A 22,500-nucleotide genomic window follows, 5' to 3' on the forward strand; every position below is an offset into this window, starting at 1 on the left:
GGTCATGGGTTTGACCCCCAGGGAGCACGCATACAAGTTTACTGCTAAATACGCGAGCCGCTCTGAACAAGAGCATCTGCCGAATGTTGTAAATGTGTTTCATGCTCGCCTTGAGCCCTCACTCCTCAAAAGGCAGGTATGACACACCTCAAGACTCTTTCCCACACAAGAACCCAGACTGACTTTCCACTACCTGTCCCTGCACAGCAGTCTCTGTCTTCAGACGTATACTGAAGCTCCAACTCTTTGAGAGGCCCTTGAACAGTCCCCAGTCACTTTAAACACAAACAAAAAACTACACTTGCTTACTGTACTTATACTGACTCCTCTGTCTAACAGGTCAGATGCGTGAGGATATCCTTTGCTTATAGCCTATTTTGTGCTAGCATAAGACAGAGTTTTTCAAGGAGAAAGCAAGGAGTTCAGTAGGTCACTCGGAATAAGGGCATCTGCCAAATGGGTTTGATTGTTTGATGGAAAAACAAATCATTTAAAAAGCATGAAATGAAAGGATTCGTTCTTACCTGTACCCAGTGATTTTTGAAGACAATCATGCAGGTCTCAGGATCCACACCCCTAAGGTCTGGGACCTGCTCCCTGCTTCTACTGGAGGACACATGTGACAACATTCTGTCAGCAGGTGGGAGGAGCTACACCGTAATGCACAGTGACATCTGGCTCATCGTCATGATTGCTAAATGACAGCAGCAAGACCAGGTATGGAGGAAACTATTTACTGCTCAAAAAGAGCAAAATTGTTAAAGACGAGATTTTTTAAAAAGTATTACGTCAGACTCCATTAAATGTGCTATTGTAAGGTTTCCCTTTGTTGTTGATGCCAAAGCCTTTCTTAGATGTAGGCCATCTTCCTGATTGTTGAGTCGCCTGTCGAGACAGGAGCTGACCTTAGTATTTCAATCCAGGGCGGAGGCTCCTGCTCTAACATTTTCGGCATTCCATAGCATTCCCCAGAATTCCTATGTAAACACAGCCAGGACTGCACATGGAGTGCACTGCTAAGAATGAGAGCGAGAGAGAGGGTGAGAGGGAGCAGAGAAATTTACATATATGCAAATGGACAGAAACATCATAATTTTTTCACTAAGTTGTGAAACATCGTAGTTCTGCATGCTTGTACCTCTATACATAGTATCAGTAGAAAGCCAGCTAGAGCGCCTTCACTACAAGAGTGTGTCGCCAGACTGTACTGAGCTCTGTCAGAAATGGTGAATGGATTAATTTTTTAAAACCTCACACGGGGCGTTGTGTTAGGATAGACAACAAATATATCAATCTGTGAGTATAATATACCCAGGGAAACAGGCAGAGAGAAATTAATAAATGACTCGTCTAAGTCTAATAATACATATTAAACAGGCATGATATTTTGAGATTTTTATTATTATTATTTTTTGCCATAGGCTAAATGAGCTGATTAAAATGTGAGTTTTAAGAACTAATGAATGGTGAACAAGCTACAGGTTTTGAAATAAATTGCACGCTCTGGATTGTGTGAAATGTAGTTCTTAAATGTAGTTCTTTCAGCTACACTGAAAAAGGTGAACTTAAAAATGTGTACATTTTTGGTTTGGTTTAAAACAAAACCTTCACCTGGAAGTTTATATATATATATATATATATATATATATATATATATATATATATATATATATATATATATATATATATATATTATTCCAGAAAGGGTGAGTTTGCTGTACTGTGAAGCTTGCTGTCCTATATGTTACATCTCCAAGGGTTTTTATCTGAGGTCTGAATACAGAGATTTTTATTCAGCTTTGAAGTTCTAATGCAGCTCTTGTAAAACTAATAAGCCAGAGATGTTATCTTAACACCTTGTAGAATATCTCTTAAGTATTAATGAGATATTATTCATAATTATTACTAATATTAATTATAAACACTAGTTGATTAAATATGAATTATGCATCCATATTTTCTCGCAGTGTCAACTGTTTTGTGTTTAAAATTAATGATCACGTGTTACTGGCAAGATTTGTTTTAGATAAGAGTCTTTCTTTAGAAATTCGTACTGTAAACTGTATCCTAACATCTCCCCATATACAATGACAGAATCGCCTACTATATATCATTAACAGAATCCAATTTGTTCTTCGTCCACACACGACTTGAAAGGCTTTTAAGTAGAAAATTAGATTGAATCAAAGTTTAAGGACAATAAGGCTCAGTATATATTGAGAAAATGGGACACATCTAATTCTTCTCGCGACAAAAAAGCAATCTGACACAAATCTTACCCGCTAGACGGTTGCAAATTTTGCTTCCTGGGAAAGAAAAACCCATCAAATTCCTGTTAAATCCCGTCAACTGACTAAAGTATACATGTTTCTCGAAATCAGATCGGAGGACCTGCTTATGTCCTACACGCTTATAGCCTAGACTCGATCTACGTTTTCGGAGGTCCCGGTGTAATCCATATAAAGTGCGCTCAGAATGCGACCTAATCCCCGCCCCCTGGATTAGGATAACTGGATTAACTAACTGTACCTATGTAGTGTAGAGCTGTTCATGGCAGTAAATGCTAATAAACTGCAGACTGCTGTGTGTAACCTGCTATCTCAGCTCTGTTTTTACGTCTATGGCACCATCTACTGCACCCAGTCCCTTTACATTTGAGATTACACTTTAATCACTAATCTAATTTTCCTCTAATAATGTTTAAAATGTGTATTACCAGCCATGAACGTGCACTGTATAATACATGTAAAATAACAATGCACCATAACCACTACCGTTTAGACTACTGTCCTGTCCTGTGCTTAAATATCTTTTATTTATTATTATCGTGTGTACTTATTTTAGATTTGCAATGTTGCATGGTGCTTCTTCATGTCAAATCTAGCACCGTATGATGGAGAAACTATTTGGTTCCTCTATCAACAAATAAAGTTAACTTTGAGAAACTCATGCCTACCAAGCAGATCTTGTCCATTGTTTCATTGTTGTGTTTACCGCTCAGATTGTGTGATACTCACCGTTGCGTAGTTTCGTTCCGTAACTAAAATTTGTAAAAACAAGGGGGCTCACAAAAAAAAATAAAATTAAGACGTTGTTGCAAGCACGTTTGGAAACTCTTGTGTGAATGGGGGGGGGGGGGGTGTCTTTTCAAAATACATACTTAACAAAGTCTTGAATGCGAAACGTGGGTTTATAACACTTATAATATTCATATCCAGTCGTCTATGCAATAGTCATACGTTGAAGCATGATGACTCCGGGTAACGCTGAATGGATCAGAAGATGACTTACGACAATTTAAGCGAACTACAGTACAGTTTAATAAATATCTTTACATAATGCGAACGTGTATAATGTAGGCAAATAATCTCCCAGTAGTACAGAGTACAAAGCCTGGAATTCACTCGCAGGTTTCAAGCACCATCTAGTGGTTTCTGACTGTGCCATTTGATCAATACATTTCGTGTACCCATGACTGTTTTGCATTGTCAAATCGCAAATCTAATCGTATTAGATGACGTTTGGAATATGCTATTGTGTAATTATGCGCAAATATAAGACGTGGGACAGAAAACCTCTGGGCCTAGGCCTAAAACAGCTTGTTCGGGGACGGAACACGGCAGGCGCTGCTGAGTGGAAACTATGTTCATCCAGTCAGGACATCGGCCGTGCTAGACTGCGCAGACTATAGTCATGTTTCTTCCCCCCATTACGCCGTCTACGTGCATCATTATCTAAAATGAAAATCTAACTGATTACTTTGAAATTGGTTTGAAAAATATCAATCCGTGACAATCGGAATTCTGGCGCCTCCCTCGTTTGTTTTACCCAGAGAGAATAACTTCCTGTTGACGTAGGGACGTGGGAGCGTACCGAAACGTCCGGGCAGTAGATATTCGAGCCTGTTGCACTTTTAGGTAATTAATTGTACTGTTTTATTCGATTTTAACTCAGAAAGGTCAGGTTTACACACTCAAAGGATTCGAAAGGAGCTTATTGAGCCGCTGAACCGCTTGTAATTGAATACACGCTAAACTGGACTAGAAGTTGTACGGGCTTCAGAGGTAGTCCTGCTTTCCCTCTCTGTCTCTGGTAGTTTCCACGGGAATAGGGGAAGGTAAAAATGCTATAATGAGCTATAATTTTCGCTAGACGTGTAAGGACCTGCACGACGCTGTTTTTTCCGTCGGTATGGCTGAGGCGAGAATCGAAGATGAAGAGGAAAGTATGAGGGAAGCAAGAGATCGGGCGAACGCATCTTCAGGTACGGTACTTGGTTTCTGCGCTTTTATTTGGGACGAAGTGATCAAATTAATAGGACAACAGGTGCCACCGGCAAACTTCAGCACACAGAACCAGCTACAGTGTTGCAAAGGACGTTAACATATGGTAATATCATACTATTTTGTCTCCGATATGAAGTCTGTAAACCGGCGACAAAGCGTATGTTGTGTTCAGGTGACAGGTTAGTTTCGTCTTGGGAACGGAGGCATCCTGGAGTGAATGTTTAAATCATGAATATGATGATGATGATAAGAATAGATTTCTAGTACTTTTTAATTTTTCTAGATTATTATAATTGTTGTTGTTGTTACAACTTCGGGGGGAAGGACTTCTCAGTAGCATGTGGAATGATAGGAATTTCGTGTTCTACAATGTTTGTAGACAGTAATCAAAGTCTGCCTCTAAAGTACAGACTATGCCTACACTCAAAACGAATAAGTAAACTAAAATAGAAGTTCATAATCATCTACCCAAACCTGTAATTGCTTGTGGTCATGAGGTTTTCAAAGTGGTGTGCAAACTGTTTCCTGGCAGTTTAGTAAGGATTACAATTAAGAGGTAAGACAAGAAGACCACTGTGTCATGTGACAGTTAAATCTCCTAGTATGATGTGAATCGACACACAGTCTCTCTCTTGCTCGCTGTCTCTCTCCAAGAAAATGAAGTTGTATAATGTACCACAAACCCAAGGGGTTTCTGTAAATCATTTATTGATGGCATGTATTGGGTGTGTTCATCGAGGCACCAAGACAAACTTGTGTGGCCTGTCAACTGAAGAGTGGCCATATATGCCATGACTTAATTCCAGACCACATTTAAGAAAAAGCTTCCTGATGGGTCTCAGTATTTCTTCTGCTCATGCTGTCTGCTGTCCTATCCCTGGTTGATCCCAGTATCCTAGCTGGAAGAAGGAATGTGTCCATAATGGCCTACATGGTGAGACTTGATCAGCAAGTCTTTTTCAATTATGTAATTTGTTTGTTTGGCACTGATTACATCACTGCATCTTTGACCCATTTCCCTACCTCACATGCTAGTGGAGTAGTGGTCACACCTGCCTGAGAAAATGCACTGAAAGTCTAACTCTCAACTCTTATCGGGGATGAGTGTGGTTGTTTCTCCATTTCAGTGTGGTTACTTTTATTTCATTCTGTAAAGGCAGTGACCCTAGTGTCACACTGCCCACTTTGTACAGTCCCCTTGAAGGGTGTGTGTGTGTGTGTGTTACAGAGCGAGTGGAGAGGAACAAGCCTGAACAACGCCACTCCAGCAGGTGAGATGAAACTCTGGGGGAGTGAGCATGAAATGCTTATCCCAAAGCTACAAGTCTTACTTGTTCCTCTATTACTCATATATGTTTAGGTGTGTTTTGATGACCGTTTGTTTGGTGTTGAATGTGTTCAGGAATAGGCTTGAATAATAACTAACATTCTGTATTCTTTCATACATTTACAGCATTTAGCTGGTGCTTTTTTCCAAAGCTACTTACAATTGTGACTGAATACAATTTGACTAATTCAGGCTTAAGAGTCTTGTTCATGGGACCAATAGTGGCAACTTGGCAGTGGTGGGGCTTGAACTGGCAACCTTCTGATTACTAGGCAAGTAGCCTCACCACTGAGCCACCACAGTTATAGGGCAGATCTATGAGAATAGCAGTTGCTGTGCTGAATCACTGTAACGTCTTCAAGGCCTGCTTTGCTGGAAACACTTGTTGAATGAGATGGGGGGAACTGTAGTTTTGGCAGTTTTATGAGCTATGAGACAGACACCGCTGTTTATCTTCACGAGCCCGAGCTTGAGTCATGTTTGTGTTCGTTAGCATGGCTCTGTGCCCATGGAGGGTAGGTGTGTGTGTGAGCCCACAACCTGATAAGCTGTGTGAGGAAGAAGTGTCATTTACTCTCTAGAAGAAGTGACCGTGTGTTTTATTACCCAAAATGCAGTTAACGATGCCGCCCAGGTTATGAATCTTTGAATGTGTTTAGCGAGTGGGCATATTCCTGAGGCTTGTGAATCCAACAGCTGATATTGGAATGTTGGTGTTTGGTGGGGAATGTTCATGTGGTTGGAGGCTCTGTGAAGGAGAGAGGTTTTCCCATTATACCTAACATTTGCAGGAAAGTACTGCTGCAGACAGTAGATGACTCACAAGTGGAACGAGAGAGACTCATAACTGAGTAATGCTCCTCGTGAGCTGAAGAACGCTATAAAACATAACCTTCTCTCTTATTTTTCCTGCAGTCAAGGAGCATTCTCTTCGATAAGAAATGCCATTAAAAGAAGTGAGTATGGCTTTGCTCTGCAGGGTTTGCGCTGTGTGCAGCTACTATGTTTTGACCCGTTTTCTTTCAAAAAAAATTTAGCATCTACCAGATCAACATCTTTCAGATCATCTACCCAAATAGACCACAACAGAGACAGACGGTGAGTGCACATAAATGCCTTTTTCTGTCTCAGGAACTTTAGTCCATAGAGACAACACCCATCCTCCAGACAAACTAACAAAAAACGTTACATTGCATTATAGCAGTATCATACAAAATATACTTGAGTCATTTGTAGCTCATTTGTCACTGTTTAAGTTTTAATGTTGAAAACAAATCGGAAGATATTTAACTTGCAGTACAGAACATTTTCTGCTGGTCCAAGATTAAAGTGCAGGAGTTCTTTTTTTAATTTACCCAAATACAAAATTCAGTACCATACTGAAATGAAAGAGAAATAGTATTTACTTATATAAATTATTAGACTACATACATATTGCAAACATATAGTCTACTCCAGAAATATTAGCACCTTTTATGAAAATGAGCAAAAAAGTTATTCAGATGTATAGTAGGTAATGCATTCAATGATTCTCTTTTTACACAAATATTTGGGGACATTTCTAACTATTCATTCAATAAAAATCATTCCTGCAAAAGTTTGGGCCATTCAGAATAGTCACTTCTGTTAAAAACGTGGCAAATTGTTTGTACCCTTGAAAAATACTATAAATGAAGCCAAAGGAATATGTGATTGGGAAGAAGAAAAAATGTCAGCAGCTGAAGTTGCCAGTGAACATAAACAGGACCAGAGTAAAGACGTTACATGAAAATAGCCTGAGACCAAGACAGAAATCCCTTTTTGATGATTTGGGCTTGTTTTGGTATCAGTGGTCCAGGAGTTCTTGTTAGCGGGGTAATGAAATCCTTTGTTTTAGCCCAAACGCCAGAAGGCTGATGCTGGACTGTGCCCAGAGCACATGTCAGAACAAGGTTGCACCAACAGAAAATCGAGTCTTTGCAATGGACCTCTGAGTCCAAGATCTCTCCAACTTTAATAAACACTACAGAAGGGGAGGCTGCACCAAATACTGAAATTTGGGGTTCCAGTATTTTTGGAATCTGCATTTTTATGAAAATGTGTGTTGCTAAAGGAACCTTTTTTTTTTTTTTTGCTCCAAAATATTTTTCACAATAAAAGGATAAGGCTTACCCATTTAATTAAACCTGAAACTATTCACTCATTGCATGTGTGGTTCTTTTTTAATGTTAATTTTAGCTCATTTTTATTAAGGGTGCCTACATTTATGGAGTTGCCTATGTGTTATAACAACATTAATCTTGAAATATCGATTGTGGCAAGGTAGCCAGGCAGATTCACACAACATTAATTATCGTTGGTACCATCCAGATTTGTGTGTTGTTTTTTTCTCTCTTTCATTAAAAAACAAGAACTATGGTTTATGGTTTCTGAGAATGACATTACTCACCTCAGAATTTGCATTCAGCTAGTTTTACTGCACCTACACTGCATCTCCAGTCATGTTTCAAGCCATCGTAAACATGTCTGTCAGGCTTTTTGGATCAGTTTTAAGACCTGCTGTTTTATGGCCTAAGTGGAATACGTCCCTCTTGCCTGGTAGTCTGTGTTGTTGAACTTTGTTAATGGCTGTCGCGGCACTGCAGACGTCCAGAGATCACAATCCTGTCAGCTGAACCACTGGCCAGCAACGCCTGGTACCCCGGGACCCCGGCTGCTCCCTCTGCCCAGCCCACTTGGACTAGCAGTATTCTCACAGTGCAAGTAAGAACGGTTGCAAAACGACTGTTTTGCACAACCACGCCGTCTTAGAGATTTTTCGTATAATTCCGTGCCACATCTCGGATTTTCCACTGTGACGTTCCGTGTAAGTCACGGATGTCCAGTGAGTTTGCGATGTTTAACGTTCTCCCTTCCAGTGTATTTGTATATCCAGCATCTTTCGTGGATGAAGGGCGTGATGGTATCCCGTTGGATCTCACAAACAGCCTAATTTGGTTCATTTTTCCCCCCTCAGCTTCCTCCACCTTCATACGAACAGGTGATCCGAGAAAAGAGCCTCGAGGAAAACATCTCCTCCTCTCTCCCCACCCCTTCTGCTGTATCCACGTCCTCTGCTGTCCCTGCCTCGTCCAGGCCGCCTTCTTCCTCATCCTCTGCTCCCCATCCGTCTACTGCCACCATCGCCACGCAGACCGACACCGACGTTCCTTCTCCAGCGCGCGTCCGTACTAGACGCTCAGGTAAGTTCAAAAGCAGGCGTCGCTGGTGTGAGCTCCTACTTTATAGCCCTGTCATCGCTGTCAGATATTACGCCTAGTTCTGCAGTTTTAAAATCTTTTCTAAAGACTCACCTTAGTGAACACATTTCATCGTAATGCTATGAGGAATCCCTGAGAGAAATGTGGCCCAGTGTTCTGAAGCACCAGCACCGAGATTATGAAACTACACCAGGAAAAGTTGACAGATGGGCGTCGTCTGGTTGTTTTTTGTTTCTTGTTTTTTTTGGGGTTTGGTTGTTTTGTTTTTTTTCCCCCCCTGCCTACTTTGCAACCTCTGTTCTAAAAGTGATCCAGTCTCGGTGAAGAGCAGCGTAGGCTGTCGAGCAAGTAATCATTAAAATTGATGAGTGAAAAAATGGAGAGTTTGCACTTTTAAAAGTGAAATGCGTATAACGTTGTGCGGAATAAAAAGAGCAATGGGGAGAATAACGGTAATAGTGGAAAAATAAAAAGGGAAAATGATGGATTTCTGTTTCCTGTTTTACTTCCAGTTCGTAGACCCCCGAAACCGCCTCCCCCTGCCTTGCCACTCATGCCTAAACCCGCACCTGTACACACGCGCTCGCTGATCGACCTGGATTCACCTGACTCGCCATGTGACACGTGCAGCCTGCTCCACACATTCAGTAGTGAGATTCCAAGCGGACCTCTGTCGGAACAGCGCAGAGCTCGGAATGACCTCAGTGACAGTGATGTCACAGTGGATCTCACTCGCCACAGCTCCGCCCCCACACTCTGTGACTCCTCCCCAGATTCCCACGATCCTCCGTCGCAGCAAAAAGTGTCCGCACATCCCAGACCACATCCTCGCTCGAAAGGTGGTTTGCAGCCAGTCATCATAGAGGATGTTCTGGATCAGCCAATGACAAGAGAGGTCAAAGTTCAGACTTTAGTGCGACTCAAGGATGATGACACTGTGCATGCTCTTGCAGGATTTACTGATGGTTCTTTGGAATTTGCCTCTAATAAGTACCTACAGGAATTATTGGATGTCTTTGGTTATGATGAGCAGTGTTTGCAAAGTAACCAGAACAGCGAAAGTGACCAATGTGGGAAGAGTGAAGAAGAAGAGGAGGATGATGATGTTTCTGAGAGTTTTTTTATTTCACCTCATCCTTCAGAACCCTTAGAGAGACCAAAACCAAAACCAAGAACTAAGAACCCTAAACTGCCAGGAACCCCAAAACCACCCAGCCTGACACATGGAGTCCCGGAGGCTGAAAGTCCTTCCAAGGAAAAGAGCAAGCAGGGAGAGTCCGAGGAAGAGCACAAGCAAGAAAAGTCCGAGGAAAAGCTAAGCCCTCCAGTGCCTGCCCCTAGGCCCGTGCTTAACAAAACAGCCACGTCCCAACAGCAGCAGAGTACCTCGGAAGAGAGCAGCCCACAGACGGGCCGACTCGCTCGACCCGCCGGACATCCGGTGGCGGCCCGAAGGTCTAAAGCTGCTGCCCAGGATGAAGGAGCCCTGTCTGGGCATCCGACCGCAGCGGTGCCCCCAAAGGCTTCTGGTTCACCTGTTCCCACTCCTAGAGCAGCAATGGTGTCACCCGAAAGAGGGAAAGGTGTGTGTGTGTGTTTTTGTTTTTGTTTTGAGGGTCAGGGGAGGCGGGGGGCTACTCCTAATTTATTCATACCCTAAGGGGACAAACAAAGTGTTAAAACCACCATTTGTTAATGTAAATAAATGGGACAATTAAGCCTTTAAATCCTTTAATTATAGAGCAATTAAAAACGGGACGTCATAACTCAGTGACTTTCAGCTCATGGCTTTGGAAGTCGTTGATGAGTCATTGTGCTTTTGTCTGAAAACTGTTCAGGATTTCCACGCCAACACCTGTCCTTCCACTATTTTTAAACATTATACAATCTTAACGTTTCTGACTGGGTAGGAAGTTTTGTTCTGATTTGGCCTGAACTTATGCCATAGATACTGAACCAGTTCCTTCTCTCCCTCAGGTCCCCTTGGCCCCAAGCAGGAACGTCCCCCGTTTCCAGCCAAGCCCCAGTCCCAGAAAAGACCTTCATCAGCATCCCGCACTTCTGGAAGGGTAATCTCACTTCACCACTGTTCACATATTACTGCAGTATTCAGTTATTCAGTATTCAAAAAATATTTGTTTATTTAGATTTTCCAATGCTTGTCAATGAGGATACACATGCATGTGAGCTGTGCTTTCTCTTTCTTTACCTGTGCCTGTGTTTAAACATTCAGGGATATGTTTCACCCGTTGCTCAACCTAAGGCACCTCAGGTTAATCTGCCCAGTTACTCTGGGAGTCTCCGAGGCCGTTTCACCTTCGACGGTGCCTTTTGTGTTCAAATATCGGCGGCGCCCCCCCCCCCCCCCCCCCCCCCCCCCCCCGAGGCATTTGACCTCGGCCCAACTTGGGCTGCTTACCACCAGTCACCTCTCAAAGCCGAGAGGTCCCCGCTGGGTTTCGTCCAGCGGGTGGTGACCTGAACAGACACGTTGCGCATCGCAGATCCGTAAAGCGCTCATTAGCTCCTTTGAAAAGGGCAGGTGGATTCATGTCATGCAAACAATATCAGGCCAGCAGGAAAGAAAGAAATGAAATCACTTAAAGAGTTAATGTGCCATGTGAGTAATGAGCCTAAAAGCTTTTGTTACGGTTTGTGTAAAGCACATGACTTCTCTGTCAAGTAATTCGTGTGTTTGTGTTTGTGTAGGCCACTGTTGATAAAGCTTCACCCTCTTTTCGGTAAGGCTGATGTACAGTGAGTAAGTGTGTTTGTTGCCCCGGATTTGTACTGAATCCCTATTTACTGACAACCATCAGTGAGGTCATGTTGAGGTTATGTAAGCTAATACTTTGTAATAGATGAGTTAAAAAAAAAACCCCAAAACATGTGTGAGAGCAGAATCTGGTCTCACACTCACAGAGCAGGTAGCACTAAACAGTAAGTCCCTCCCATTTTCTCATGTTTCTCTTTGATATTTGATCTCATTTGTCTCTTTATTCCTTTACGTCAACTGAATGTAGGTTGCTCCCTCTGCGTCCTCCTCCAATCAAGCTCATCAAATCAGCAGGCTCCTCCCAGACTAATGATACAGCCAATCAGCTCCCAGGCAGCAGGGTACCAAAAGGAGGCCCACCCCTGCCACCTAGACCTAAGCCAGGGCATCCTCTCTACAAGGACTACACAGTAAGACCTACAAGATTTGAAAAGATGGACATTTACATTCATTTTGTCATTAAAGGAACATTACCGATAAATTTGAGGCTGGCTTAAAAAGGTGTGTGTGTGTCTGTGTCTGTGTCTGTGTCTGTGTCTGTGTGTGTGTGTGTGTGTGTGTGTGTGTGTGTGTGTGTGTGTGTGTGTGCGCGCGCACCAGAGCAAAGTTCAAGCAAGTGCAAATCAGAACCAAACTGCAAGTAAGACAGTAAGAGAGGAACCCCCCTCCCAGGTAAAATATTCAACCATATGTGCGCACACACACATGTACACCTAATGGGTGAATATGCTGAAGTCCTTCTCCATTCTGCTGAAGAAGGAGAACCTCCTGGTACATACGGACAACGCACACACTCCCAGACAAGCGCGCAGCAGTAGGGAGGTGAAAAGCCGAGGCGGAGACCTTCACGAGGACGCGTGTCCGGCGGCGCCAGCCGAGCCCACCTCTCAGCCACGGGCCAAGCAGGAGCTGAGGGGAGAGCAGCGTACAGAGCGGAAGGCGAAGACAGTGCGACAGCCAGAGCAGGAGCTGAAGGGAGAACAGCAGGAAGAACGACGAGCCCGGCTGAACGTCGGTGACAGGTGTTGTGGGGTTTTTTTTTCATAACCACCGATTATCCTGTTATCACGTTTCCGACAGCCAGAAGACCGTATGCAAGGAATAGATCAATTCATGCCAAAAACAAAAAAGTAGAATTATTTAATGCACGTCTAATAACTGATTTTTTTGGTCTCTCACTTTTCATCTCTGTCTGTCTAGTTGTGTAGCCCAGTTTGCATTTGAAGGTGAGACGGATGAGCTGACGCTGCATGAAGGTGATGTCATCACGTTACTGGAGCGTGTGAATGATGAGTGGGGACGTGGCAGCCTAAGTGGACACACGGGCCTCTTTCCTATCAGTTTTGTCCAATCCATTCCGGAAGTTTCGTTGTCAAGGAAAACTACATGCGAATCACCTGGTATACACTTGTACTTTTTAGTTCTTATGTAATGTATGTAATATAGGTTTTATTTAATGTAATGTGTGTTTAATTTATGTATGTTTTATTTGATGTATTTAATGTGTTCAATAGAATATCAACTGTCAGAAATGGAATGCAAAGGATTTATTAGGATAATAAGAATATACAAAAATTAAGCCATTATGTTTTTCCCTTCATTTCTTGTGACACTGTAGCCCCTGCTTATGTGGGAGGGAAACAGACAGGCAGAGCCATGTATGAATTCACACCAGAGTGTGAGGACGAACTCTGTCTCAAGGTGCGTAACTATTTCCATATTGCACATTTTCTCGCGTGCGTCTTCGAACGTAGCTCGACCGTCCGGTCTCCCGGACGTTGATTAAGCGTGGACAGCGGTTTCATTAAATGAATCATCCTCACTGAGGCGCAATCCGGTCCAGGCTTAGAGGGTGTCTGGGAGAACTCAGCTTTTGAATGTTCACAGAGTAACGAGATCCATGCGTGTGTGTTTAGTTTGTGCAAGTGTACCGTAATAATACTGATTGTGGCTCTAAGCACAATGTGTAAAATTCTTAGGGATAATACTAAGGAACCAAGTTACAGTATGTTCAAGTATTCAGATGTGTGTGTGTGTGTGTGTGCACGTGTGCAGGTGGGGGACATAGTGTGCTCTCTGGAGTCTGTGGATGAGCAGTGGTTCGAGGGGGAGTTCCGTGGGAGACGGGGAATTGTGCCCAAATCTTACATTCAGGTTCTCAAAGACCCGGAATCACTTCCGTAACGGATGCAGCGCTGACCAGTGAAGGTTGTTCACATGTGAAAACAAACCGGTGTCAACACTCGTGCATATCTGAAAGCCTCCTGCCTAACCGGACTCCATCACAATCAACTGTACCACAGCTGTAAAGCGCTCACTACTCACTGCTGAGGCTCATCTCCTAATGTGTCGTGATATATACTTCACCTGTACCGTTTGTTTTTGGGTTTTTTTCTCGCTCCAAAGCCAACTGACCCTGCTCTGGTGCTGGGAGCTTGTTCTGAAATAGCCACACTGTGAAGAGGGTAGAACGACGAGGGCATGCCAAGTTAAACCCTTCCCAGACTGACGCTGACAGATTTTAGATGCGTTTGTATTAATGCTTTCCCTGTGTATGTTTTTATCTGGTGTGGAGTGTGTAATCTGCCGTATCTTGCGCCTAGTCTTGGACTGTGAATAGTGACTTCCCACTGAAAACCCTTTGTATTCTAGGACTACATTTGTGGGAAAGATGGGACAGAGAGCTGTTAACCCTGATTAAACCCAGATGCATTCTCGTAAAGACGGGTGTGTGTGTGTATTTGCTGGCTCCTCGTGTCCCTCACGCACATGTGCCTCTAGAACCATAACAAACGTGCATGCGGTTAATGGCACAGGTCCAGGTGGGCTTTTATCTCAAACACAGTCTTCTCCCCATAAGAATAGACCCTGCCTTGACCTAAAAACAGGCCATGTTTATGTCTTAAAGCGAGGACTGTCTCATAAATGATGTCCATCAGAAGTGTCCACGCTCCCGACCCACGTCCAGTGAATGCCTGGTGGTCACTGATGAGCGTTCACCTTGGGGCCAGGGAAACTGCATGAACATTGGTGGCTAATTGGGAGGCTAATTGCAGGGTGTACAAGCAGCTATAGGCCAAACGCAAGCCCAAGGCAATACTAAATCCATAAACAGTCTAGGTAAATAGTTTTTAACTTTTCAACAATATCAATTCAACAGCAAACAATGCCAACTACTAACAATCTTTAGAATATGGTATGTTTTTGTTTGTTTGTTTGTTTTTAATAGATATTATTATTGGCTTGCAAAAGTAAGTAAGGCACACTGATGGTACTTTTTGTTGTCTTGCATAAAAACTGGTGTTACATCTGTGCTTCCTTGAAACACTGGATGCCTGTGTTTTGAGGTGGAGATCCGTGTTTCATTTAATCCTTGCGAAATGGGGAAACCCTGTAAACTCTAAGGCTTCTGAAATGTGATGATGTAACACTACATTGTTTTTGGGGAACAGGATCCTGTGTTATTGGTCACTGGAGAATGGCTGTTGCAGTGGAGAAATGGCCACTAGAACCGAAAACCTCTCACCTGCGCAGGTGGAGACAAAAAAACTAAAATTAGCACCATTAAAATCTTCACAGCATTTGCCCTCAAAGTGGGAATCATCTCATTTGTCAATAGACACAAGAGGAAGACATTTCATTTACAAGACAGACGTTTGGTGTCCATTTTTTATCTTTTGACTGGGCTCTTCAAAAAAATCAGTAAATAGCAGAAATGATGTGCAATTGTTCAAATGATGCAAGAAGTTTACCATGACTGGTTTCTAACAATGGTCTGCAAAAGGTTATTAGTCTTGAATAAATCGACAAGAGTTTTAAACTACTTGGGGCCATCATTTTACAGCATCTGTTTAAGGAAGAAAAGCATGAATGCCTTTATCCTGAAACCAAGGGACACATGAATGTTTATGTATTTGTGTTTATTGCTACATCTTTTGTGCATGATGCGCTCTGTAATCTTTGTTGTATGAATAACCTTTAGAACAGAGGGCAGGAGCCAGTGGAGCCCTTTTGAAACCTGTGTGTGGATGGAAATGGCATCTTAAGAGTTTGAATCACGTGCTGGCCATTTCCTGCTCCCTACACAACAGAGACCTGCTGGAGGCATCAAGAGTTGGAAACTTTATAACGCCAATAGCAAGTAGGATTGGGTTAAAAAAATAAATAAATAAATAAATTTAACTCCTTGAAGAGGCATGGTTGACCTTGGAGAAGATCTATGGCTTGGAAATGTGCCAAGAAATGGGGATGCTGCGCCTAATAGCATAACATGCTGTAGATGTGGGGACGTGGTCATCGAGGACCGTCTCTTTGGCTCCAAGTTGCACTCTGCTCTTCTGAGCCAAAAGCTCGCTGCAATATGTTTTGCGATATTAACAGAGAAACGCTAGAAAAGAACTGGCAAGCATGCGAGGATGAGGCGTTCCCCTTCCAAAGCACCTCCTGCACCTAACACACCACTTATGTAGGTTTGCGTGTCTCCCGTTGGTGCACAGGACTACCTCCAGGCAGTGGGCAAATCCCTCGGTCGTCTGCTGAGTTTCGAGGTGTGGCGTGATAATTGCAGGACTGGCGCCTGCTGCTGTCTCAGCGCTTGTGCTCTGCGGCATTTTGCCCGAGGGTGTCCTCAGACGCTGACGCCGACGCGTTGCGCTGCCGGGTCCTGTTAAGCAGACGCATGCGGTCACGTCCGTGCGTCAGCGACCAGGCGAAATGCCACGACACGGGGGGCGTGGACCGTACTGCTGGTGCTTTTACTGGAGATATTTAGAAACCTGGGTGTTGGAGGCTATTTGGGAATGAGCAGTGATCAGCCAGGCGGCCCCAGGACTGCTCAAAAAGTCACCGATGCGTTTCTACTAAAGGACACTCTGAATCTTAATATTAGGTGCAGCTGATTTAACAGACGTTGTTAAATCAGCTGTCCCGCTCTGCGGGACAATAAGCAGACTGCAGACAAGTCTTAAATGTTAAAAGGTAGGAAGATTAGACAAACTGGCGCATTATTACACTGCCACCTGCTGGCAAGATTGCTATGATTTTAAATTTAATGAATTTAACCAATTTCTCTGAAGATGAACGTGAACTGATTTTTTTGTGTTTCTTTGTATGCCTTTGGGCTGACTGATGCAGTTTGTTGAAGTCTTTTGTAATATGTCCCATCAATATGGAACTGGCTTCACGGTGTATAGTCCGGGCTATAATATCGACGAGTAAATAAAGAAACATCACTTTTTCAGCTACTAAAGATGTATTTTTTTTTTGTAGTACAAACAAAGGATGAAAAAAAAACAACTGTAATTACACTGTAGACGAGAGTCATTTGGCCCAAGTAACCATGGTACAAAACTTTATATTATTACACTTAACATGACACAATCTTTCAACACCATTCACAATTTCCTTTCTCTCTCTCAAATAGGAATTAACACTATCAGAAAAAGGACAAGAGGCGGCAATTCATGGACACACACAGACACACTCGCGCGAACACACACACACACACACACACATAAATGAACAATACAATACTCTTATCTTCTTCATCAATTGAAGGCCAGCTCAAAACCTTTCAGAGACTTTCTTCTCTGGAACACGCACACACACCACGCACAGCATCTGATGCATTTACACAAGAACTGATGTCTACTGGATGTATAGTCAGAGTAATGGCTGAAGGGTCTAAAGTCTAATGGCACACTGTATGGGTGTATCTACTAACTGAGTTTGATGATTATTACATCAAGACACTGTATATACACAGAGACGTAAAGAAGGGCACAGCGTAGCAGAATATGAGGTCGCTGGTTTGTCTGGAGAATCTGCGAGCCGGACACAGACCAGGCACTCTCCAAGGCATCAGACTTCGCAGAGTGCCAGCGCCCGACAGGTGTTGGCATATCACGACGGGTGCTCTACCACGCCTCAGATAGGCCGGCCTCTTCATTTCGGCCCCTTTAGGATCCCATAGCAGTAAAGCCAAGGGCGCAGGGCTGAGGGTAGAGTAGCTTGTTCGGTGAAGAATCTTACTAAAGCTGCTCTGTATGTGGGAAAGGGTCAGCTGACCAGTCCAGCTCCTCTGAGAACACTGATAAGTGGGAACTGGAGTGGGCAGAAGGCCAGGGGCAAAGAAAGAATACTGGACATAAAGTAAGAACAGCGTAGGGAGCATGAGCAGAAAGTGCAGAGATAGGGGGAGGAGCGTGCTGGTCTGGTGTAGCTAGTCACAGCTCGGTACGTTTTACAGTGGGTCGCATCTGGGGGTATACCTCACCCAAAAACGTATGGGGCCACTATTGAATGGAAGTCAATACGGAGGGCAGCTGGTATTATTCCTGTTCCAGATTAGCCTTCATTCAGTGTGAGCCACGCTGGCGATTTTGGTTGAAGTATTCCTTTAAGGGTTCTTCTCCTCTGCCAGTCCTTCAGAGACTCCTCTCAGCCTATCTTGAGCTCTGTTCTAAAACATAATGCAAAAACAATTATAGAGGGTTGTTCCAAATTTGGTTATTTTGTGAATGTTCCATTACAGATGGCATACACAATTTGTCAGCCTCCCTTTATATTCCGCCCCATTCATCGCTGGTCAGGCCACATGTTAATTGGGTGGTGGGTTTTGCTGGGAGTGTATAATGGGGGGTGGGGGGGGGGTCACTATTGGGTCCAAAGTGATACAGCATCGAACCCAAGACCCCCTGTGGTCAGAAATCGACCTTGATAAAGAGAGGGAGTGTGGCTAGTGCAAAATAAGCATGGCAAATATCTAATGTCCAACTGTACCCCCCCAAGGTGTTTTTTATGAATGCGTTTCTAAAATAGAGTGTATGGTGAGTATGTTTTAAAAGGCTTTTTGCTCTTACCATTCCCTTGTGCCTGATCCATCTGCAAGGCGTGTGGACAACGGGAAAGAGGAGAGGCTGTTAAACAGGCCTTCGATGCCTTGTGTTAACGTACCGTTGTGTGTGCGAGCGCACACACAGACACACATACACACACACACACACACACACACACACGGTCATACCTGTGCTTCGGCGACCGTGCTGTCGTGTACATGTTCTGCCTCGACTGCGCCGGAGGTCTCACTCATCATATTCTCCAGTATAGCATCATCCTGAACACACACACGCGAAACACGGAGCTTAAAAGATCTGCCTGGAACAAGCCGTCAGCCGCACTGAACGTTTCAGGGTTTAAAGGAAACGGTGCAAGGCTTTCGGGAGCTCGACTGGTGCACACGAACTGAACAAGTTGGTGTGGATGTGTGTCTTACCAGCACCCATGGGTGAGACAGCACCTCCTCTGCTGTGTAGCGTGTGCTCACATTCACCTGCAGCATCTTACCAATCAGGTCCTGCAAAGGAACACACATGACCAGAGCTAACCAATCAAGTCTCACCAGCCGGCATGAACCAGGAGTGAGGCCAGAGGTCAGTCGGGAGCAGTGTTAGTGGCGGTTGAGAACCTTGGCACTGGCACTGATGTTGTCCCAGTAAGGGGAGGGGAACTCCAGCCTGCCCAGTAAAATCTGCTCAAATAGTTCCTCCTGCTGGTTCCTCTCGCTACGGAATGGCGGAAATCCGCACAGCAGGATATATGTTATCACCCCGGCAGCCCAGATGTCTACCTTTAAACCATATCTGTCACACACACAGGAAGAGGTGGGAAATCGTTACCTCTGTAATACAGATAGATGATATAAATATATTATTAGTACATACTATAACACCCCCCCCCCCCCCCCCCCCCCCCCCCCCCCCCCCCCCCCGACACACACACAATTTTACCCTGTCTCTGCGATAATCTCTGGCGCAACATAGGTGGGTGTTCCACAGACCGTATAGAGCGGTCCTTCCACTACAGTGGCTAGCCCGAAGTCCCCTAACTTCAGAGACTTGGTGCCATCAGGATATTCACACACCTAAGGAGAGAGAATGAGGGTGTGTGAATTTCCTCATTTGATACCCTAACAGACAAGACTAAGTGACCATGTGTTTTGCTGTGTTTGTTAGTGCATTAGTATTTGTTTAGGCATTTTAATATGTGCATGTCTGAGTCTTTGTGTCCCCTGGTGGAGGGCACTGAGGTTAGTGTTTCCAATATTTCTTCTAATGTCCTGTGCACTGCGCTGACTGTATGTGTTTTTTATGTGAGTGTTTTTGTACATATTTGAGTGTTTGTGTACCAATAGGTTCTCTGGTTTGATGTCCCGGTGTACTATACTCATTCGGTGCAGGTATTTGAGAGCTCCGGTCAGGTTGTACACCATAGCACTGGCATCTCGCTCTGTGTACTTTGTGGATGAGGTGATGGCATCAAACAAATCTCCTCCCTATCAAACACACACACACACACACACAATCACTATAGTATCGTCAATTCTAACATCCAGTGATTTTAATGACTACCTCTAAGATGAAAATGGTAAGACTCTTTGATCTCAAGTTAAAAACTCCAGTCTAATCAATTACTGCTGAAGTGAATGTGTGCGTGTGTGTGTGTGTGTGTGATTAATCACAGTGTGAAGCCAGTAATAAAGCTTACCTTAATGAGCTCCATGACCAAGTACAGTTCAGTGGGAGTGTCCACCTCCTCTATTAACAGAATGATACTGGGGTGTCGGACACGTCGCAGTATTGCCACTTCATTGGCTATCAGGTGCTCCTACGAAGGCCAAACCAAAAGAGGTCTTGGGTGCTTTTTGGTAATTTTATATTTGAACCGAATATTAGCATACAAATGTGTTTTTGTGTCAAAAAATACTTTTAGTGCAATTTCATAGCTGTTAGATGTAGAGGTAGTCACAACTGCAATTAAGCACACAAGGTCTCCATAGAAACAGGACCTTTTAGGACAGAGGTACTTCAGCTGTGCAAGCAAAGTGCTTTTGGAGTTATAGGAGGTGAAACCAGTTTGTGTTCAAAACGAGAGATCTTTAAAAACATAATTTTCATGGGTTTCCTTACTTCATCACTGCCATAACAACAAACAGCAATGCAAATAGATATGTCATTAATGCAGTGTCCTTTAGAATTAAAATGCCTCGCCACTGGAAGTGATAAATCCTTAATTCCGATGGCCTGAAGGTGTTGAACAAAATGAGCAAGCCTTCCCTTGGTTTCTCCAGTGTAGAGCCAATGATATTTATTTCAACAGATACAATAAACAACCCCTGCAGTAATGTATGAGGCCTTTTTTTCATGGTACGTCTACAGTAGAGTGGTTACTTACTTAAATAAATTTATGCTTTGCACTGTAACTGTTGCTTTGAACGCTAACTGTAGCCAACTGTTGGTGTGACATCTTTCCAAAGGGAGTGCCATCTCAACTTTAATCCTAATAAGGACAATCAACACCTCAGGTCAGCGGTAGCAGACAGCAGCTATGTTCAAAGAATCCATGCCTAAAGATAAAGAACTTAATGAAGACATGGACAATATTAAAACACAAATCATAATTCTAACCCACTTCTGACATTCTGTGTCTTAATCCAACCGCTGTCTCTTTCAGTTCATAACTAGTAGTAAAAACAAGAAATGGGCTTTGCTGAGGAAAACTCATGAAAACACAGAAGTACCAGATGGATTCTTTTTCCTGTGTATTTTAAGTAGTCACACTTCCCAGTGACTGGGAACTGACAAAAACTGTACTATCCAAAGGTCTACTAATGACACTACAAAATTTGGACTTTAAGGCTACATGCTCATTTTATTCTAGATGCTCTGGACATATATAATATGAAGTCCTACTGGGCACCTCCTAGAAATGTTTTTAATCTTTGAAAGACAAATTAGTAACAAATTAACTAACAAACTAACTAAAGAAAAACAACCTACCAAAAGGAAGAATGACAAATCTCTGCCTTTCAGGTTTTAAACAAAAGAATGGACATTGTCATTAATCCAGGTGTGAGAAAAGACCTTTATAAGAAGGAAGCACTCGCACAGCCCAACAGAAATATTCCAGATGACAACCCATTGCACATGCAACATAAATGGCTTTTCATTGCAAGGGCTCATATCAGTCATTTCTCCTTTTTGTGTAATCAGTTATTTTAGTTTTGGGTTTTGTACAACATTTATATTAAAAGTACATTAAAATGCTAGATATGCTTTATTTAGAATTACCTTCATTCATGTGGGCAAAACTTGCAATAATGCTTTATATGACAGTTTTTATTTTGTAGAATGCAGAAAATGGTATACGGTTATATATGGATATGCATCCGCTCTAGGCAGGAGGACAAACTTTTCAGTCGAAAAATTCAAATATTACCATCTATTCTAAATCAACAGACTCTCATTCATACAAAAACCCATCCCTTACTCACAAGTATTATGATTTAAGAGAATTTGCAGTAAGACTTCCTCCAGAAAAGTAAGGAAATGTGTTTTTCATGACTGTGGATTTCCTAAGGCAGTCATAGAGGGTGCCTATAGAATAGATGTACTGACCTATAAACAACTTACTATTAAGCCAACAAGAATTCCTTCAGGGCTCAGTTAGCATCGTACAAATAAATAAGCGGCTAATATTATACATAAACACTTCATAATCCTCTAGGACGTTGCAGAGACCACGCCCCTTTTTAAAGAATCTTCCACTAATCTCCTACAGATGAGACAGAACATCACAGGCATGCTTGTCTGGAGAGTGAGAGAAATAACCAGTTGAATATTAACTGTGGTACTGAAGCCTGTAACTTGCCTGGATGTGCTATATGTAAATTTATCAACACAGCTGCAAAAATAGCCAGCGTGAAAGGATCCATTGTTATCACCCGTTCCTCTTCATGCGTTACTGCAAGAGTTGTCTGTTGGATCTCTCGCTTGCTGATCGTTTTGGTGAACATCTTCGAACCACCATAATTAA

At 43.1% G+C, this 22,500-nt stretch overlaps 3 protein-coding genes across 13 annotated transcripts in view; 1 reads left to right on the plus strand and 2 right to left on the minus strand.

Annotated features, from left to right (window-relative positions):
• Positions 1 to 3,041, minus strand: part of LOC113570356 (protein FAM160A1) — a 10,358-nt gene extending 7,317 nt beyond the window's left edge. The window contains exons 1-4 of one of the 6 annotated variants that reach the window (XM_026998722.2): positions 2,280 to 2,470; positions 1,139 to 1,214; positions 906 to 1,013; positions 525 to 606 (exon numbers count right to left, since the gene is read on the minus strand). In XM_026998722.2, coding sequence (XP_026854523.2) covers positions 525 to 606; positions 906 to 955 — 132 coding nt within the window. In that variant the 5' untranslated portion in view covers positions 956 to 1,013; positions 1,139 to 1,214; positions 2,280 to 2,470. Of the gene's footprint in view, positions 1 to 524; positions 607 to 905; positions 1,017 to 1,138; positions 1,215 to 2,279; positions 2,471 to 3,017 lie in introns of those variants that run through there. The other 5 variants (XM_026998721.2, XM_026998723.2, XM_026998720.2 and 2 more) reach the window with 5 other exon arrangements.
• Positions 3,042 to 3,829: 788 nt separating this feature from the next.
• LOC113570355 (SH3 domain-containing protein 19-like) lies at positions 3,830 to 14,350 on the plus strand. Of its 5 annotated transcripts, none has more exons than XM_026998715.2 (16): positions 3,832 to 4,064; positions 4,153 to 4,264; positions 5,515 to 5,557; positions 6,529 to 6,569; positions 6,651 to 6,711; positions 8,238 to 8,355; positions 8,609 to 8,834; positions 9,365 to 10,435; positions 10,830 to 10,921; positions 11,562 to 11,593; positions 11,876 to 12,038; positions 12,229 to 12,300; positions 12,385 to 12,650; positions 12,829 to 13,028; positions 13,247 to 13,329; positions 13,684 to 14,350. In XM_026998715.2, exons 2-16 carry the CDS (start codon positions 4,192 to 4,194, stop codon positions 13,810 to 13,812), a joined length of 2,670 nt encoding a protein of 889 aa, XP_026854516.2. In that variant the 5' UTR covers positions 3,832 to 4,064; positions 4,153 to 4,191; the 3' UTR covers positions 13,813 to 14,350. The 5 variants fall into 5 exon arrangements, with proteins under 5 accessions (XP_026854518.2, XP_026854515.2, XP_026854519.2 ...); XM_026998716.2 differs by having other exon boundaries at positions 3,833 to 3,917; XM_026998717.2 differs by having other exon boundaries at positions 3,830 to 4,264; positions 12,388 to 12,650.
• Positions 14,351 to 16,878: 2,528 nt separating this feature from the next.
• Positions 16,879 to 22,500, minus strand: part of LOC113570286 (serine/threonine-protein kinase DCLK2-like) — a 14,122-nt gene continuing 8,500 nt past the window's right edge. The window contains exons 9-16 of one of the 2 annotated variants that reach the window (XM_035521690.1): positions 20,173 to 20,292; positions 19,814 to 19,960; positions 19,416 to 19,549; positions 19,094 to 19,268; positions 18,902 to 18,982; positions 18,653 to 18,742; positions 18,489 to 18,510; positions 16,879 to 18,088 (exon numbers count right to left, since the gene is read on the minus strand). In XM_035521690.1, coding sequence (XP_035377583.1) covers positions 18,072 to 18,088; positions 18,489 to 18,510; positions 18,653 to 18,742; positions 18,902 to 18,982; positions 19,094 to 19,268; positions 19,416 to 19,549; positions 19,814 to 19,960; positions 20,173 to 20,292 — 786 coding nt within the window. In that variant the 3' untranslated portion in view covers positions 16,879 to 18,071. The remainder of the gene's footprint in view (positions 18,089 to 18,488; positions 18,511 to 18,652; positions 18,743 to 18,901; positions 18,983 to 19,093; positions 19,269 to 19,415; positions 19,550 to 19,813; positions 19,961 to 20,172; positions 20,293 to 22,500) is intronic. The other variant, XM_035521689.1, reaches the window with a different exon arrangement.

Source organism: Electrophorus electricus, chromosome 22 (assembly GCF_013358815.1).
Source record: "Electrophorus electricus isolate fEleEle1 chromosome 22, fEleEle1.pri, whole genome shotgun sequence".
NCBI lineage: Eukaryota > Metazoa > Chordata > Actinopteri > Gymnotiformes > Gymnotidae > Electrophorus > Electrophorus electricus.

Coding starts and splice junctions, on each gene's coding strand:
- LOC113570355 (XM_026998714.2), top strand. CDS start 4,192: ATGGCTGAGGCGAGAATCGAAGATGAAGAGGAAAGTATGAGGGAAGCA. Junction 6,712..8,237: donor GACCACAACAGAGACAGACG/GTGAGTGCACAT, acceptor GCGGCACTGCAG/ACGTCCAGAGATCACAATCC. Junction 13,330..13,683: donor AGGACGAACTCTGTCTCAAG/GTGCGTAACTAT, acceptor GCACGTGTGCAG/GTGGGGGACATAGTGTGCTC.